At 48.0% G+C, this 19084-nt stretch overlaps 1 protein-coding gene across 1 annotated transcript in view; it reads right to left on the bottom strand.

Annotated features, from left to right (window-relative positions):
• The window catches only part of RPIA (ribose 5-phosphate isomerase A), a 29838-nt gene extending 11231 nt beyond the window's left edge, over window positions 1–18607 (bottom strand). Inside the window, exons 1-7 of the mRNA XM_079776419.1 lie at window positions 18292–18607; window positions 13998–14058; window positions 12476–12531; window positions 6737–6796; window positions 2206–2270; window positions 947–1015; window positions 123–264 (exon numbers count right to left, since the gene is read on the bottom strand). Coding sequence (XP_079632545.1) covers window positions 123–264; window positions 947–1015; window positions 2206–2270; window positions 6737–6796; window positions 12476–12531; window positions 13998–14058; window positions 18292–18573 — 735 coding nt within the window. The 5' untranslated portion in view covers window positions 18574–18607. The remainder of the gene's footprint in view (window positions 1–122; window positions 265–946; window positions 1016–2205; window positions 2271–6736; window positions 6797–12475; window positions 12532–13997; window positions 14059–18291) is intronic.
• Between the last annotated feature and the right edge of the window lie 477 nt (window positions 18608–19084).

Below are 19084 nucleotides of genomic sequence, written 5' to 3'. Positions count from 1 at the left end.
GAGGACCTAATGAAACAGAAGGAGTACACTGAGAGCCTGGGGACACAAGGACTTTCCCATCACTGATGCAGACACAATACTGAGACCCTGGACTGTCCTCAAGAAACCTCACCACCACTTACTGCCTTGTTGACGGCCATTCGAAGTTCAACCACACCCCCAAACTTCTGAGTTACAGCTCGGCTCACTGGGACATAAGCCATGGGGATGACCTCGATGGGGATTCCCTTGTGCCACTGATCCCCAAGGTTCTTTGAATCTTTCCTGGAAATAGAGTAAAAAACTACAATAAATATAAATAAGCTCAATGGTACAGATAACACCAAATTCAGGAATGGTGTTAATTTATATGGTGAAATGGCACAGGAGGCAAACAGGGATAATACACAAAGGTTTTAAATGCATCTGAAGTAACGGTAACAAAAATGTAGAAATTTAATTATGACTAGCTTTGTGTGGTATACAGGTGTTTATTATTTATGTTCTTCCCACAACTATACTTCACAAGTAAGTACTTAGAAAAAAAAATAACAGCCTCCACATAAGTCCTCTCCCAGACTTCTTGAAGGAGAACCTGAGAGACGGGTCAGACTATCCACAACAGGAGTCACAAGTGACCCTGGAGGAAACTGTGTGCTGAGTCACTGCCCGTGGGCAGTGCTTGCCTAGCTTCCTCTGAGGCTCCCTGGGAGGATCAAATGAGTGACATATGAGGACATGCTCTGTTGACAAGGGAGACAAGCTGCTCCTCCTTCCAAAGGACACTTAAAGAGCAACGTCTCCCTTCAGCATGAAAGCAGATCATAACACTCCTCGACACTGCCTAAGTCCCAGGCACGAGTCTCAAAGTCACACAGTCCCTCCAGGTCTCTAGTTCATCCTCTGTAAAATGCAGATGAGGCCCAAGTCTGACTACCTCCTTCGTGGACAGTTCAGAACACTATACCTAAAGTCAGCAATCACGATGAAGCGACTGGCATAGCCCGCCACAATCTTCTCCTGGGTCAGGCAGCCTCTGGGAATGGGAAGAAGAAAGTAAACACAGGGCTAAGACAAAAACTCGATTTGAGAACTAGTCAGATACAGAAAATCCAAATTCACTCAATTCTGGTACTTAAAGAGAACCTCACTTTTTAATTCTTAAAGGACATGACCCATCCTGCTATGGCTAACCTGCAGTATGACTGTATTTGGAGATGGGGCCTCTAAGGAAGTAATTATGGTTAAATGAGATCATATGGGTGTGGCCCTGGTCCGGTAAGATGAAAGTCTTAATGACCAGAGAGTTTACTTACTCTCTCCCCTCACCATGTGAAGACACAGTGAAAAGGCAGCCACCTTCAATTAAAGAGCCTTCAGAACTAAGAAATTTCTGTTGTTGCAGCCACCCAGGCAGGCTATTGTGTTTTGTTACGGCAGCCAAAGCTAAGACAGGCTCTTTCCACCACACAGACTATGGGAAACCTTAGCTTGTGTCTGGGAGAAACCCAAAAATGAGACAATGGTTCCCAGTTAGACCGGGCCAAATGCCATCTAAGATGCATATGTGAGGAAGTCCCAAGCTTAAGGAAATGTCATCTGAGCATGGGGAGGGGTCTATAGCTTAAGAAAGGTAAGCTTGGAACAATCTGGCTTATAGGCTATTTGACAGTCAGGGTAATGAAGCAGAGAGAGCACAATGAGCTTTTAAATAAATTTTATGTCATTTCAGAGTCTACTTGATTATAAGAACCAGCAGAACAGGAAATTCTGCAACTCACCCTTCCCTAACCCCCAAATCACCACTTAAGAAACACCTGATGTTTTCTAAATGAATGAATACATACATCACTAAGTACTCAGAGGTAAGAGCAGCTTTAAAGCAAAGATCACACACTGGTGCCCACGGATCTAGTAATCTAGCTCCAGTAACATGCTTGTTCAGCTCGCATAATTTTAAAGCGTGAAATCACAGAAGAATGTGGACACGGAGAACCTATTAGGATGAATAATCTCACTGAATAGGCCCAGGTTCCTAGTCACCAAATTCTGCAACTAATGACCAGAAATGCTAATTTGGCTCTCCAGCCATAGCTCTTGGCATCCTAGTAGAAAGACAAACTCAGGTACGTCACAGTGGCAATTTGCTTCTTCTGCAATCCATTTTGCTTTGCTAAGAATTAACTGGCAGATACTCCTTAGCAAGAAAGTCACCACAATACTCACCCACCACCCTTGATGAGATTGAGATCAGCATCTACTTCATCAGCACCATCGATGGCGAGGTCGATCTGTATTGGGAGAAGGGAAGATAGAAAAGCCACTATACCTTTGAAGGGAAAGCTCTGTACCAAGCTTGAACATGCAATAGCTTATCAGACCCTCAGCAGCCCGCCCAACTAGCTAGGTACAGCTATCTGCTTTTAACCAATCAAGACCCTAAGGCACTGAGAGGTTAAACGAGTCACCGAGAAACAAGCATGGGGCCTGGGGACCACTCCTAGGTCCAGCTCTTACACACTCCCCTTTCTCACTGAAGGGCTTCTCTGTGGACAAATTGGAATTATGGGGATCATGCAACCTCAATATGGGTGACATCACCCCAAGTATAGAAACATATATACATGTATCTGTGGTACTGAAATGTCATGGAGGAAGGGAGATCATAGAAAAAGAGGCTGAGAAATACTGACACAGAAGTCTCCATACTAGTGTGGCAAACACAGGCCATTTCGAGTGGACAAAGAAGACCCATAAAGAGTTATAAAGCTGACACACAGTTGCTATGATTCAGAATTGGAAATTATCTGAGGTACCTTATGGTCCTGCCAAAGTGCCTTTCTGGGCTTACCCACTCTTTCATTAGAAAGCTCCACCACTAGCCCCAAATGCGGTCAAGGGCAAATTAATTAATTTACCTTTCAAAACTCAGAATCAAGGAAGCTACCCTATATAATAAAAGCCTAATATGCTAAGTGTACAGTCGTCCGGTCATCCATTCAACCAATCAAAGCGTAATATGCTAATGATATGCTAAGACTGCTCAACTGTTCCCTATGATGTGCACTGACCACCAGGGTGCAGACAGTAGACCAGTCACTATGACGTGCACTGACCACCAGGGGGCAGATGCTCTGACTGGTAGCTTGCTGCTGGGGTCCAGCCGATCAGGAATGAGCGAGATGGGCCGGACATGCCCTGGAGCCCTCCCGCGGTCCCTCCCCAGCCAGCCAACCTCCCACGTCCCTCCATGCCCCGATTGTGCACCAGTGGGGTCCCTCAGCCTGGCCTGTGCCCTCTCGCAATCCAGGACCCCTCAGGGGATATCGGAGAGCCGGTTTCAGCCCAATCCTGCAGGCCACTCCCCTTGGGAGGTTGCCAGATGGAAGGCTCATGGAAAAATATAATTGTAACTTAAGCAGCTCTATCTCTGCTTTGAACATCCTATATAATAAAAGCCTAATATGCAAAGTGTCTGGTTGTCTAGCAGCCATTCAACCAATCAAAGTGTAATATGCTAATGATATGCTAAGCCCTCTCAACTGCTCACTATGATGTGCACTGACCACGAGGGGGCAGACGCTCCTACCGGGAGGTTAGCTTGCTGCTAGGGTCCAGCTGATCGGGACTGAGCAAGATGGCCTGGACATGCCTTGGAGCCCTCCTGTGGTCCCTTCCCGCTGGCCAACATCCCACGTCCCTTCCCGGCTCTGACTGTGGATGGGAGGTAATCTACCAAAGACTATCCTATCTAATAAAAGAGTAATATGCAAATTGACCGTACCTCTACCACGCCCACCAGCCAATCAGGAGAAAATATGCAAATAAACCCAACCAAGCTGGCTGCGGCCACAGAGAGTAGGAGGGAGGCTTGGGTTTCCCCGGCAATGGAGGAAGCCAAGCTTTCCGCCTGCCCTTGCCGGCCCAGGCCTCCATTCAATGCTACAAAGTTTCAATGATAGAAGATAAATAAATCCCAACAAAAATGACGGCAGCCACAGAGCTGGAGAGAGCAGGAGACTTGAGTTGCCCCCCGGAGATGGAGGAAGCCAAGCTTTCTGCCTGCCCTGGCCGGCCCAGGCCTCCACTCCAGGCTACAAAGTTTCAATGACAGAAGATAAATAAATCCCAACAAAAATGGCTGTGGCCACGGATCGAGCAGGAGGCTTGGCTCCACTCAAGGCTACAAAGTTTCAATTATAGAAGATAAATAAATCCCAGATACCAGGGCCTCCGCTTGGGTCGCTGGGGGGCGTGGCTGGCCTGCAAACCACCACAGGCCCCTCGCCCAGGCCGCCCCACGCCCCAAAGAAACCCCCACCCTGATCCAGGACACCCTTCAGGGCAAACCAGCAGGCCCCCAACCGTGCACCAGGCCTCTATCCTATCTAATAAAAGAGTAACATACAGATTGACCATCACTCCAACACACAAGATGGCTGCCCCCATGTGGTCAAAGATGGCTGCCCCCATGTGGACACAAGATGGCCACCACAAGATGGCCAGCAGGGGAGGGCAGTTGGGAGGGACCAGGCCTGCAAGGGAGGGCAGTTGTGGGCGATCAGGCCAGCAAGAGAGGGCAGTTGGGAGGGACCAGGCCTGCAAGGGAGGGCAGTTGGGGGCGATCAAGCATGCAGGGGAGGGCAGTTAGGGGTGACCAGGCCGGCAGAGGAGGGAAGCTGGGGCGACTGGGCTTGCAGGGAAGGGCAGTTGGGGGGGGACCAGGCCTGCAGGGGAGGGCAGTTAGGGGTGACCAGGCCTGCAGGGGAGGGCAGTTAGGGGCAAACAGGCTGGCAGGGGAGCAGTTAGGCATCAATCAGGCTGGCAGGGGAGTGGTTAGGGAGTGTTCAGGCTGGCAGGCAGAAGCGGTTAGGGGCAATCAGGAAGGCAGGCAGGCAAGCAGTTGGGAGCCAGTAGTCCTGGATTGTGAGAGGGATGTCCGACTGCCTGTTTAGGTCCAATCCTACCGGGATCGGGCCTAAACGGGCAGTCTGACATCCCACGAGGCGTCCCAGATTGGAGAGGGTGCAGGCTGGGCTGAGGGACAAACCCCGCCCCCCCCCCGTGCACCAATTTCATGCACTGGGCCTCTAGTCCTATATAATAAAAGGCTAATATGCAAATCGACCAAACAGCAGAACAACTGGTCGCTATGATGCACACTGACCACCAGGGAGCAGATGTCCAATGCAGGAGAGCGCCAGTCAATCAGAAGCCCAGCTCACGGCTGGCGAGCGCAGAAGCCTCTCCCACCTCCGTGGTAGCACTAAGGATGTCCGACTGCCAGCATAGACCCCCCCACCCCCGCCGCCAGTGCACGAATTTCATGCACCAGGCCTCTAGTATATCTGTATTTCCCATCACTCCTGGTACTCTGCATGGACAATGTGAGAGTTTTGAGTATGGTTTTTAAAAATAGCAATAGGAAACCTCAGGGTGCAGATTCAGTTCAAGCTGTAGTTGGAAGGTGCTTGGTGCAGCTGCTGGGGCACAGGAGGAAGGCCCACAAAGCTTCAGGCATGCACCCTTGCTGCCATCTCTTACCGATGTGCCCTTTATCCTAAGTCACGGCCTGTGTTGCTCCTCCCTGACCCTGCATAGTCCCTGGGCCGGGCTTTGCCTGGGCAACTGACTCTCCAGGGCCTGGAAGGTGGCAGCCCTTTCTGTTGGGATGGCAGGCCCATATTCAGGCTAACCTACTCTCCTAACAGTATTTAACAGCTAATTCCACCTGTGCCAGCTCTGCCCACAGATTTCTCCCAATGAACCCTTCCATGGTTCTTGCTAAGCCCTCTGAAGTCCATGTGCATCATGACAACTAGACCACCACCAAGCTCCAACCACCAGCCTGGTTTTGGACTGTCATAACCCTGCCTGACTCCACCAATGCAGCCTTGTCCTCTCTCCCTTCCCCCACTACATCAGTGCATTCCACCTCTCAGTCCTAATCACCCCAGCCAGCCTGGGCACTGTCCACATACACCCATGTGCCTGCCCAGAATGGCTCCTGCGGTGCCCATCTATCCCTCTCCAGAATGTTCTCTCCGGCTCTTGTCACCTAGCCTTCACAGCTCCACTCACCTTTACCTCTTCTCACAAAGCCCTTTTAAGTAGCATCACTCTAGAGCTAGAGGCACCTGATTCATACTGATGCTCCGCTACTTACAAAAAGCATGGCCTTGGGCAAGCGGCTTACCCTCTCTGTGCCTTTTTCATAGCCTTGGAAAAGGTGGGTACATAATGGTACCCACCCTCAAGACTACTGGAGATTAAATAACTTAGCACTGGTACAGCACTAAGCAAAGTATCTGGTATTCAGTAAGGGCTCAGTAACTGCTAACTATGAGCATGCTCCTCACCTTCTCAACTTCAGCCTCCTGATTGACCAGGTGTGTAATCATCTTGACCATAAAACTCACTGTAACCCATTTCCACATGAGCGTGGCACCTCAGACGATCACTTCTCTTCTCCACATGGTGGTAAGCCCCGTGGGCTGACTATCATACATCTGTCCAAGGACTGAAGGAAGAAGCCCTGGGTGCAGCCAGGGCTCATTTAACCCCCTTCATGACACTCAGGTACTGGAAACCAAACACTGCTCTGCTTGTGACCTCAGCCAGGATTAATACTCAAGGTCTCCAGAGAAAAGCTGATATGATGAACTGACCTCTCTCCTACATGCAGCAGATACCCTGACCCATAGACAAGCGACAGCCACAAAAAGGAGACAGCAAGATAGAGCAGCCGGTCTCTTACCTCTGGGTGTCGGTCCAGGTCACTGAGTGTTAAGCCGTACTTCAGGATCAGCTGACGGGCCTGCAGAGAACAGGGAAAAGCACCCATAACCACTTACTTTGAGCATGTGGCAAGGATTTGCAGAATTCTGTTGGATTTCAGTGTCAAACACTGAGTCCTGACCAAGCCTCCCTCCCAAATCAAATCCAAACCTGGCTAACCAGGAGATAGGAGATCTAGACCCATGAAATGCAAAGCTAAGCTACTTCATCCTAGAGCTAGAAGGCAGCAACCCAGCCCTGAGCCTCTGTCCAGTGCCAGCTCACAGCTCTTTCTCAGTGGCCTGATATTGAAGACAATGCCTCCTAAAACAATGGAGTATTTTTAAACAACTTCCTAAAATAAGAACCAAATCTATAAAAATATTAGAAAAAAATGTTTTAAACTCTAACAGTGGTGTGGCTCAGTGGTTGAGCATCAACCTATGAACCAGGAGGTCAAGGTTCGATTCCCAGTCAGGACACATCACTGGGTTGCTGGCTCAATCCCCAGTAGGGGGCATGCAGGAGGCAACTGATCAGTGATTCTCATCATTGGTGTCTCTCTCTCTATCTCTCACTCTCCCTTCCTCTCTAAAATCAATAAAAACATGTTTAAAAATAAATAAATAAGATAAAAATGAAAAACAAAAATCCAACAATGTGGTAAAAAGACTGAAGATGACTAAGAATTGATATGGAGTGATTCCCAGGCTATACTATTGAGTAAAAATAAGCAAAGAACATATCCTCGGAGGAGTGCATAAAGGTAGGACTTCTGGAATTGCTAAGTGGCTCGGCAAATTGAGAGGCCAGCCTGGGAGAGACAGGATGTTTGTGGGGAAAATCAGCACCACTGACTTTATAGACATGCCTATGGTTAACCTTTAAGAGGCTGACGGAGAGTGGCGGCGACCACACGGCCCTGTGCGGGACTCACAGATGGAATAACTGCACATGAACATCGACCACCCAAGTCCAGGAGGACTCATGTTCACGTCATTGCTCACAACCTGCAAACAAACCAAAGGACGGAAAGTTCCTTTCAAAGGCATGCCTTGAAAATATTTTCTGCTTAAAGTGAAAAGCACCTGAGATTAAGAATCAGGTCTAGCCCTAGCCGGTTTGGCTCAGTGAGTAGAGCATCGGCCTGTGGACTGAAGGGTCCTGGGTTCGATTCCGGCCAAGGGCACATGCCTGGGTTGCAGGCTCGATCCCCAGTGTGGGGTGTGCAGGAGGCAGCCAATCAATGATTCTCTCTCATCATTGATGTTTCTATCTATCTCTCCCTCTCCCTTCCTCTCTGAAATCAATAAAAATATATTAAAAAAAAAATCAGGTCTAGGTTTTAATCTTAAATAAACTAGCTACGTAACCCCTGGCAAACTTTCTCATCTATAAAAAGATGGGGATGGATGAAATGACCAACATAAATCTTCACATCCAAAATTTAAGAATAAAATACAAAGACCCTAAAATTTGCAATATGTGGACTTTATTTGGATCCTGGTTCAAACTGTAAAAAAATATTTTTAAGGATAAGACAAGAAGGGGAATTTTGAACCCTGGATTTATATTTGATGCTATTAAAGATTACTGTTACATTTTTAAAGTATTGTTGAGATGTTTAAAAGTCTCCCTAGTTTTCAGACAGCCATAATGAAATATATACAATGAATTGACACTATGACTGAGATGTTTCAAAATAATCAAGGTGGAGGAGAATGGGGTACAGATGAAAATAAATTGGCCATGAACTGATAATTGTTCAAACTGGGTAATGGGTACATGGAAATTCATTATATTGTTCTTTAGCCTTTCTGAAGTTTGAAGTTTTCCATAATAAAAGGCTAAAATAAAATGCTGACTGAAAAAAAATGAAAGTTTAAAAAAACAAGATTAATTTTTTTAAAATATATTCTTATTGATTGCAGAGAGGAAGAAAAGGGAGAGAGAGATGGAAACATCAATGATGAGAGAGAATCAATGATCAGCTGCTGCCTGCACGTCCCTCACTGAGGATAGAGCCCAAACCCAGGCATGTGCCCTTGCCCGGAATCCAACCCAAGACCCTTCAGTTCTCAGGCTGATGCTCTATCCACTAAGCCAAACCAGCTAGGGCGATTTTATTCTAATTAAAGAGAAACATATAATGATGGGAGAAAACAATAATAAAAATGGCATTCCTTAATTATTTCCAAGTACCTAGATTTCTCCAAAGTAGTACTGGAGAAATCCTAGTTCCAGAACTCGAGACTATAAACACATTGGGAATACCTCGAAGGCAGCCTCCAAGATGACCCCCAATTATCCCCTCTTGGTATTCATTGGGTAATTCCTTCCCACAATGTCCCAGGGCTGGTCTGTGTGACCAATGCCACACAGCAGGGGAGATGGCATGACACTGCTGAGGCAAGTTTATGCAGAGTGCCATAGCGGGGTAGGCAAAGGGGGCTAGGCGTGTGACATGCTCAAGCCTCCTCTTCTCCTTCCCTCCTCCCCTTCCTTCCCTCTCTTATAACACACTCTATGTCCTTAAGACACGGAGACAGCCCTGAGACAGGCCTTCTACCCAACAGCCTATGAAGAACTGAGGCCTGCAAACCCCCTGTGACTGAGCCTGGAAGCAGATCCTTCCACCATGTTGAGTCTTGAGAGGACTGCAACCCTGACCAACAGCTCGAATGCAACCTCACGAGAGATCTGAAGCCAGAACCATCCAGATTCCACCCAACCAAACCATCTACATTCCTGACTCTTGGAAACTACAAAATAATAAATGTTAGTTGTTTGAAACTGCTAAGTTTGGGGGGTATTTGTGCCATAGGAACAAGTACTTACTACAGACAGTTAGAAAAATGACAAAAACTGCAAATAGTTCAGGTAATAGTTTATCATGCAAATAAAACTATGATATACTATGATTTCCTATTAATTTTATATACTTTAGAAACAGTACCAAACTGTATTCAAATACATTTCATGAAAAATGGATGCAAGAAAATGTTCTATCACGATTCCTAGGGGGAAAGTCCCGTGTAAATATATCATTTTATTTAACTTTTCTTAAGTTCAAAGCTCCACTTGACTGTGGTACTATTTGATGAAGATGTCCTGTCTGTCCATCTAGGCTGCAGCAGAGTAGGAAAGAACACATTTCAAACACCTTGTTACCCTACAGCAGTTAGCGCCACATTGAGCCAACAGCTGAGTGAATAACTGATCCTTGTGAGTTCAATCCAAAAGGAGTCATTTAGTGTAAGCCCAGGGAGGTCACACAGTGATAGGTTAAGGACAGACCAAGGACCAGAATTTCTGTCTCCTGCTTCCTGTCCTGTGTAGGAACTAGGAATGGGTTAGAAGAGAAGGGAAATGGAGAGAACGATAGAAGGAAAAAAGGAGGACAGCCCTGCTTATAAATGGATGAAGTTACCTTACAAAGTAATATGCTACTAATAATGCTATAAACAGTAGCAACTTAAAAGGAGTCTGTGCTCTTGGCATTCCCCCTCTGCCTAAAATGCCCTGCCCTCTCCCAGACTCCAACACTCATGTCCAATTCGAAGACCAGGCTTTCTAGGAAGCCTTCCCCAACCCCCTGGCAAAGAGTGGACTCTCTCCTGCTCCTAAAAGACACAATAAAAATATATACACCCTCAATAATCACTATGTTCAACTGACTCTGCTTCCTCACCACCCCAGCACTAGCCGCCCACCCCCGCACCGGTCCAGAGTCCAGCAAGAGAGGGCCAGGAGGTAAGTGCTATCTATGTTGTGTAGCTGGGAGGCCTGCGGCTAACACCCCTGCCCCACAACTACTCTTATTTCCCCAGATAATAAGCAATACATGAGCATAGGATCTGTACTTTTTGTAAACAGTGTGCACCCCATTCACATATGGAAGACCCTTACTAGGACCTCAGATCCCCTGGGCTGGAAGCCTCTGAGCTTGCTCCCATCAGCAAATCCTCCAACCCTCCCTTCTCCCATCTCCGCTGGAAGCCCATGTGAGTACCCTGCACACACAGAGAAGTCATGCTCACAAATGATCTGAGTGTTAGGGATGGAACTGTGCTCCCCCAAGAAAGATATGTTGACATTCTAGCCACCCATACCTCAGTGTACCTTATTTGGAGAGCGGGTTCTTATGTTAGGGGCAAAAATAGAATATTGGGGACTAGTTATGGTTATGGGAAATATTAATCATACTCTGTTAACCATGACTGCCTTGATCTGGTTAAAGAAAGGACATTTTAACGTGGCTATGGCTGGAAGTTGTACGCCTCCAGGACCTTGGGAGTCAACCTTGGAATGCTGTCCATTCTCATTCAAGACCTGCCTATTATCATGGGAAGATTGACAACCTTGTTGCCCAAACAATGGAGTCCCACCCCAGCCCACATGCCTACTTCCCCATGCCTGTAATCCCAACTTCCCCATGCCTGTAATCCCAACTTCCCCATGCCTGTAATCCCTACTTCTCCATGTAATCCTTGTCCTACCCTATATAAGCAGCTGGCTTATGGGGGGCTACAGAGCAGATTTTTGTGGATGACCTGCTGCTCCCCACTACTGCCGGCAGTATTGGAATAAACACTCATATATGATCCAACCCTGTCTCTGCTTAATTGGCTCAAGTAGTGACAGGCAGCCCGGACCCATTGTCTGGTTACATATTCTGGAAACCATGAAAGGACATATTCGAGATTCCTCTAGGGTGAGTACCGGGGACCTCACTTGCTGCCTAGACTGGGGGTTCCTGGGGCTGAGGCCTGGACTCTTATTTGCAGCGCTGCCAGGAATTTTCCTGTTCAGAGTCCCAGCCACAGACTCAGCAATTCCCGTCTCACCTGAGACTTAAGTTGAATCAAGCGTTTTTGTAGGAGGAATCAAGCATTTCATATGGCATGAGAAGCACTTGCTGCCTCTCATCTGGGCTTCCTTGTAAGGAAGCATGTACTGTGTATTGCAGTACTGTGTACTGCATGGGAGGCATTTTACTACCTCTCAGCTAATCAGCTCGGGTGGCAAGGGACCTCCAGCATCCTTGCCTGGTCTCCAAGCCCTTAGTCTGATCCACTCTAGGACAAGAGACATTGCTCTGCTTCGGTCAGTTTTAAATGCAGGCATTTGTCTGCCTTTCATACCATGTCCCCACCTTTTTGACAAAGTTGATGAACATACCTCACACATCACAAGACAGGGACAGTAGAAAGCCTAAGGCAGTAAGTACTAACCAAGGAAGAGGTTTCTGTGGCTGGACAGACAAGGAGCATGGTGTGAAGTTCTTACCTGTTGGTTGTGCACACCTATAAATACTGTACATAGAGTGTCTCTGTTGATTGTTGTTTTGTGTCTCTTCGTGTCTGGTTTACTTTGTTTAAAGATGGGGCACAGGAATGAACAGATTAGACACAGCTGAGGAGACAATTATCAACAAGGAAAGGTCGCCTGGAGAACGCTGTCTTGTGTACATTCATGTGGTTCCTTTTGTGTCATGTTGTATTTTGTGCTCTTTGGTCAGCACCTCCACAAGGGTTGGCACGGCTTGGTAGAGAGCAAGCTACATAACCAGACACATGATTTCAGTAAATACACTCTCCTGCTCCCGGCCCTCTCACAGGGAACAACCCTGGTGCACACCCCACAGCCACACCGCCATGTGCTCAGGGACCCGGAAGATTCAGCAGCCACTAAGATGCAGAATGGAAAGCAGGCCCACCTGGAAGGACGTGGGAACACAGACGAGGTTCAGGTCCTCCTGCTTCACTCTTTCAGCTGTGGAGAGAGAAAAACCATGGCGGTGGGTCTTCACTCTCTTGCTTCACTTTTCTTGTCTTGGACACGTTTGCTCAAATCCAACAGAAAAGGAAAGTCTGCCTTTCATACCATGTCCCCCCCTTTTTGACAAAGTTGATGAACATACCTCACACATCACAAGACAGGGACAGCAGAAAGCCTAAGGCAGTGGTAAGTACTAACTACGGAAGAGCAACGCCAGTGTCTGCTATTATGTGCCCGGCAATAGTGAAGGAACTGTGTACCTGTGAACTCTTTTAATCCCAAAGGTCAGCTACAACCCAAAGGAAAGGTACAATTAGTACCTCCATTTCACAGAAGAGGAAACGGAGGCACAGAGAGGTAGAGTATCTGGGTAGTTACACAGCTAACAAGGGGCAGAACTGGAATATGACCCCTGGCAGTCTACCTTCAGTCTTAAATACTTCCCTATACTGCCTTTTACAGGGAAAAGCTAGAAGTCAATTTTTACATTTAATACAAAAAATATAATCATGTGTAGCCCCAGAGGGTTGTTAGAGTGGGTTTATTCATGCATTTGGGGTTTCTACCTTTCAGGAAAACTTGATTTTTTTAAAAAGGTCTTAAGAAAAATACTGTCTTGTTAAAGCTTAACTTTTTTTCATCACTGGGTTGCATCTTGTGAAGTTTAGATGTCACTATTACGAAACCCACAGTTAATTCTTGAATTTAAAAGCCTCCACACACTCAGTGCTAAGGCCCAAGGATGTACAAGGTTACAGCCCCTGTTCGGCCCACGAGGCAGCTCCCAGAAGCCAACACACCAGCACCACAGCCACTCCTTAAAGACAGAGTGGTGCTGGACTTTGTCTCCTGAGCACTTTGCCCTGGAACTAGAAGAGGCCAGCACTCTAGCAAGCCTCTCCTCTGGGCTTTGTTCTTACAAACAAAAGCAGGGCAGTAAAGCCTGTGGAGCAGCCACAGGGGCTGGGAATTCCTGCCCCCTTCCTAAGCAGAGAGACACCCTAATCAGAAAGCCAGCACCTGTGGGAACCAGGCAGCAACTGCAGGGACCTCCCAGTCACTTCAGAGTCAAGCCTGCACTGACCTTAATTTGTTTGCCTGAGATTGTCTGAGGGTCTGAGAGCTTGCCTGAGACAAAGACAAACACACACACACACACACACACACACACACACACACACACACACAGATGAGGATAAAATTCTTTTGAGACCTCACTCTAAGTCTGCTCCTCCCCTCGAGCTGTGTAAACAAAGCTGGGGCAACCCCCAAAGATGGCTGAAGAGACCCAAGAATCTCTCTCTCAGGGAAAAGCAGAACACACAGCTGACAGACAAGCAGCTCCAGTGCTGGAGCCATACCCAGCAGGCGTTTTCTATGCCCCAATCCTGCTCCCAGCTTCTACCACCCCATAGCATCCATACCTGACAAAACATACAGGAAACAGCCCAAGGACATACCTATTCGCTGCACAGCATGGACAATTGTAGAACCACTTCCAATTCCCAGCACTTGGTTATTCTGACAAAAAAAAAGCAAAAAAAAAGAACAAAACTTACTAATACCATCTTTTATTCCCTCTCCAGCCTGCTTCCTAGAGCAATAAATTATGAACAGTAATTCACCAACGAGAGTGCAAGGCAAGCACTGCGCCCATTTTACAGGAACACCAACCTGGTCTTTATTACAGTGCCCAGGGGCAGTTTATCAGCAGAGCCCTTCTCCTTTCATCTGACACTGACATCACCATCTCCTCCTGATGAAAGACACACTGAGCAAGTTTACAAATGTCAAGAGTTGATTTGAGCAAAAACTGATTCGAATTGGGCAGCATCCAATCTAGCAGACAGAGAGGAGGCTCCACGGAACTGTCCAAAATGAAAGACTTTCACAGACTTCCCTCTCAGGGATGGCAGTGTCTATCCAGCTGACTGACTGGATTAAGATTCCATTTCTGGGAGAGCCAAAACTGTCATTAAGTCTTGGTTTGGTGACGCGGGGCTTAGCATATGTGACTCCATTTTGGGCCTGCTGTCTAATAGTTAACCCTCCCTACATCCTGTCAGACAAAAGGCTTGGCTCACTTTCCACATATAGTAACTGAAGTTGTCCTAATAGTGGCCAGCAGATGAGCACTGAAAGATCCCTGACCAACCCTTGGGCCAGATGATCAGAAAGGAAAAGCTCTAGGCATTAATGAGTGAAGGTTTCTGGCTTCAGTGCCTTTTCAGAAGAGCTTAACATCTAGAAGGCAGGGGATTGACCACAGATTCCTTACTTTGGTAGTATCACAGGGAACCAGAGGGACATATCCAGCCCACAATCTAGAGCTCCCCCAGAGTTGACAGAAGAGGAGAGAGTCTGAAGTAACCTCAAAACAGCAAATTGTATCAGCTTCTGTCCAGGTGATGCAAGCCTGCCTCAGAGAATCTGCAAAGATGGCAAAGGCTTAATTAGGAACATGAGAAAAAGTCTTCATCTGCAATAGGAAGGCCTTGTAAAGATAGAGAACACTTCCTGAGTGCAAAGGACAAGAAACAGACATCACACTTCTGAGCCTACCTTCTTAACAAAGGGGAAGGTGCCTAGAGCAGGGGCAGAGCTGGGGCCCGGCAGAGGACAGTTAAACCACAAACAGCACTAGGTCAGGGCACAAACACTCAGCAACTAATATGGAGCTCAGTTCCTCAGCAACTTCCTGGGAGCAATCTCCTGCCAGTCTAAGGCAAAATGGCTCAATTGTATTTCAGGTCCACGCCCAGAAAAGCAGCAAAACCAAACAAGTGGCGCTACAGCTGACCTCAGGACCAGCAGCATTGAATGATGACCCCCTACCCTGGCACCAACCAATCAGTGGAGACCCCTCCTTGTGGTTCTTGGGTTCTCCACGAGAAATGGAGAGAATACCCCACAGACATTTCCAAACAGATTTTATCAAGCTTATGCTCGAGCTCAAAGGAGGCAGCACCGAGGAAAGGAAGGTCCTCTGAACAGGCTCAGGGGCTGGCTCTGCTCGGCTACTTTTATAAGCTGGGGACAAACTGGGGGTCTTTTTAAAAAGGCCGGCTTGCAGAATTTTCCATTCCAGGCTTGGGTGACTTCCCATCAGGGGTGGCCATAATCCCAGAAACTGGCAGATCTGAGCTCAGGGTGGCTATCTCCAAGTTCTCCATCCATCCAGATGTGGAGATGGTTACCACATTGGAACACCAATAGACCTAGACCCCCGAGATTCAACCCACCAATAATTCCACAGCCTCCATATTTATGTCCTCACTTCACATGATTCATTGAACATTAACTAGGAAGGCCCCACTGTACCAACACTGCATGAAGATAAGGAGCATAACCTTTTTGGGACTGGGAGACACAAACACAGAGATGACCAGAACGTAAGACACCTAAGAGATACAAAGTGCTACAAAATCAAAGACAATATGCACCACCCCCGTCCCCTTATGAGGCGAAGGAAAAACTGAAAGGAAGAAATGGCCTTTGCAGCAAATCCTGAAGGACGTACATGATTTTAACATAAAGGCAGAGTGCTGGGAGCCATCGCTTGCCAATACTGTCATGAGAGTGCACCAAGGAACACCGAAGGCAGATGGACCTTGGGCTGACGCTAAGCACCTTGTTCCCTAAGCACCGGTTGTTGAGATAGTGGTGGCTCAAGGCAATTCCCTAACCTGATAATCCTTCTGTCTATGGATCCTTCCCACCAGGCTGAGTACCTAAGCTTACAATAGATTCTCCAGGTGTGTTACCAGGAGGTCAGGATGAAGTCCCATGAGGGCCACTGTGACAAGAGTAGATGAGAGCTTCCCACGATAATGCTGGGAGGCTGATAGAGGGGAGAAGATAAAGGCAACCACTATCATCTGGCCCTGGGGAGAGCCTAAATGGGGCTGGTAGGTCAAAGGAAAAGGTCAGCTCTAAGAACAGCCCAAAAATGGAACCAATAGGACTTAGCATATAATCTACCCTGATAATCTTACACATGTGAGTAAAGGAATCCAAGTCACAAAATGGCCTTAGATGGAGTAAAGGATACCCCCTGGAGAGAGCAATTAAGTACATGACAATTAAGTACATGGATATGCTCAATAAATGTTATTTGAATTAGTTATCTCACTTGCAAAGTATCCAGGACCAGACTCTTCTCCTCCCTGCTCTAACCACACTTCTGATAACCATACCAACTGACACAGCTGGGCACTCAATAAATACCTGGTAAACAAAGGAAAGAATAAATCACCATTAAACAGCAGAAAATACAAAACTCAAGTAGTGTTGGAATCTCAGGAAAGAATGTTGGTAGGAAAGTGGGTGCCACTGACATTGGTTGAGGTGCCCCCCAAAGGCAGTGGAGATCTCCACAGAATTACCTGGCAACTTTTGGAATAATATAGCTGGAATCCAGTGTTTTGGGGCTTTAGCCTGAGGTGGGGGCTTACAAATTTTATTTAAGCAAATACATAATTATAAAACAAAGGTAAGGAAGACATGCGCCACCAAATATTAATGCAAACAGGTTAACAGGAAAACTAAGATACGGGGCTTTCCTAAGTGTATCGATTTCTTTTTATTTACCTGTCCATTAGCTATTCACTTTATCCAGGCATTTTGAAAGCTCAGCTTATTGTCCCAATTTTGCAGCTGAGGCACTGAATCCCAAAAGTAGAGCCAAAGTACACATTTTACATTAACTCTGTGAATTCCCATAGAAAATCCTATTGCTAACCAGACTTGTGACAAGTGACACCAGGGCAGGGCAGCTGTGGACTGGTGGAAGGGTACGACCTAACCGGAGTCACTAGGTTCTGGAGGATCCTGGCCATTCCTTCTACAGAACATGCGAAGCCAGCTTATTGCCCTGGCCCCTCCCACTTAAACAGGCTGTGTGGGGATCAAACATCATCTATATGCAAAATAACTTTGTAAGCTAATGTATTCTCAAGCACTAGCATTAGAAGATAATACCATTTCTTAAGTAGAAAAGACAAAAAGCCAATAAAGTCTAAGAAACTCCACCTAAGGACAAAGATACTCCACTTGGCTACCCAAATACTTTAATTAAGATAATTAGCTTGATAGGCAACAACAAATCCACTCGGGTTAAAAGACTCCACTAACAGCAAGAATCAGCAAGAATCACACCCGCTTAACAAACAAGTGGGGCCAGGACCTCACTAACAGTTTAACATCTCGGAACAGCATCCTCCAGGCTTCAAGTGTCCACCCGCCACGTCGAAGGGGCGTTCAACGCTCAGGTCTTCCCCTCCGACTCTGTCTCCCCAGCCCTCTGGCGAGTACACTCAGGAGCAGGTGCGCCACGCTAAACCTACTTGGAGTCAAATGTCAAGGCAATTTCCAAGCCAGTCCTCCACCGGCTTCCCAGGAATGTGAAGAGAAGACCTGTCAGCGGCCCGGAACTCATCGGTTTCCCTTTGTTGGTAAGGAAACCAGAGGGCACGTCTCTTCCAGCCCCACTCAACATCAGACACCACCCAGGCTCCGCTTTGCAAACCTGTTGTCGGGCCACACACAGTCTTTGGGAAGCTCGCCCCCAGCGGACCCCACACCAAAACGGCCTTTAAGCAGCAGGGAAGTAACCCGAGGAAAGGCGCGCCCTCCCCGCTCTGCAGCCCGCGCCCTTCCAGGAACAAGGGCGTCCCAGGAGCCCGCGCCCTTCCAGGAACAAGGGCGTCCCAGCGGAGCCCACCGGGAGCCCAGCCCGCAGCCCGAGCTGCTCACCCTCACGTGATTCTCCACCGCCGCGTGGCCCGCAAGCTTCTTGGCCTCCTCGGCCTTGGACATCGTGGAGGGGGCTGGGAAGGCACTACTGGCTTCCTGGACGTTGGGGCTTGTTTGGCCCGCGCCGCCGGTACCGGAATGAGCGCACACCGGCGGCTGCACGAGGGAGCCTGGGGCACCCCACCTGTTCCCGCCCCCTCCAGAGGCCGCGCCCCCCGCCCGTCCGGGCAGCGGGGCCAGAACCCGCCCGTAGAGGGTGCTGAAGGGCCCAGGGCGCTGCATCCCGATGCCTAGCTCCAGCCACAGCCACGGTCCCGCCCCAGGTCCTTCCGGAAGTCTAGTCGTCACGCGCACGTACGACCCGCGCGGAGCTTCCTGGGAAATGTAGTTCTGTGGCTTTCGAAGTCCTGAGCCGCGCTTCAGCCTGGACTACCAGCCCCACAATGCTCCTCCGAGGGCACGCAAATTCCGGCTACAGGTTTGGCCAGTGTGGCGGGAATAGCCGCGGTTGCGTGAATCCTAGAGGTTTTTCTGTCTTTTTGTGTCTCTGAGGAGGGGGTGTGCCCCTGACCTGTTGTTTTTCCCAGCAGTGACAGTGTGGCTGCGGACGAGACCTTAGGGCAGGGAGTCGCTCTTATGGAGACGTCCGCTTGGAAGTGACTTCTCCAGCCTCAGTCCCCAGAGAAACGCGCACGGGACCCCCGCACCCTTTGAATGTCCCTAGACCTGCGGAGGCCCAAGAATGACAAGTTTAGGACTCCTTGCCCTAAACATTGTCCTGCACTCTGCGGTA

Source organism: Cnephaeus nilssonii, assembly GCF_951640355.1.
Source record: "Cnephaeus nilssonii genome assembly, chromosome: 7".
Lineage (NCBI taxonomy): Eukaryota > Metazoa > Chordata > Mammalia > Chiroptera > Vespertilionidae > Cnephaeus > Cnephaeus nilssonii.
Note: the sequence above shows the minus strand (reverse complement) of the source record. Positions and strands in the feature narration are given on the sequence as shown.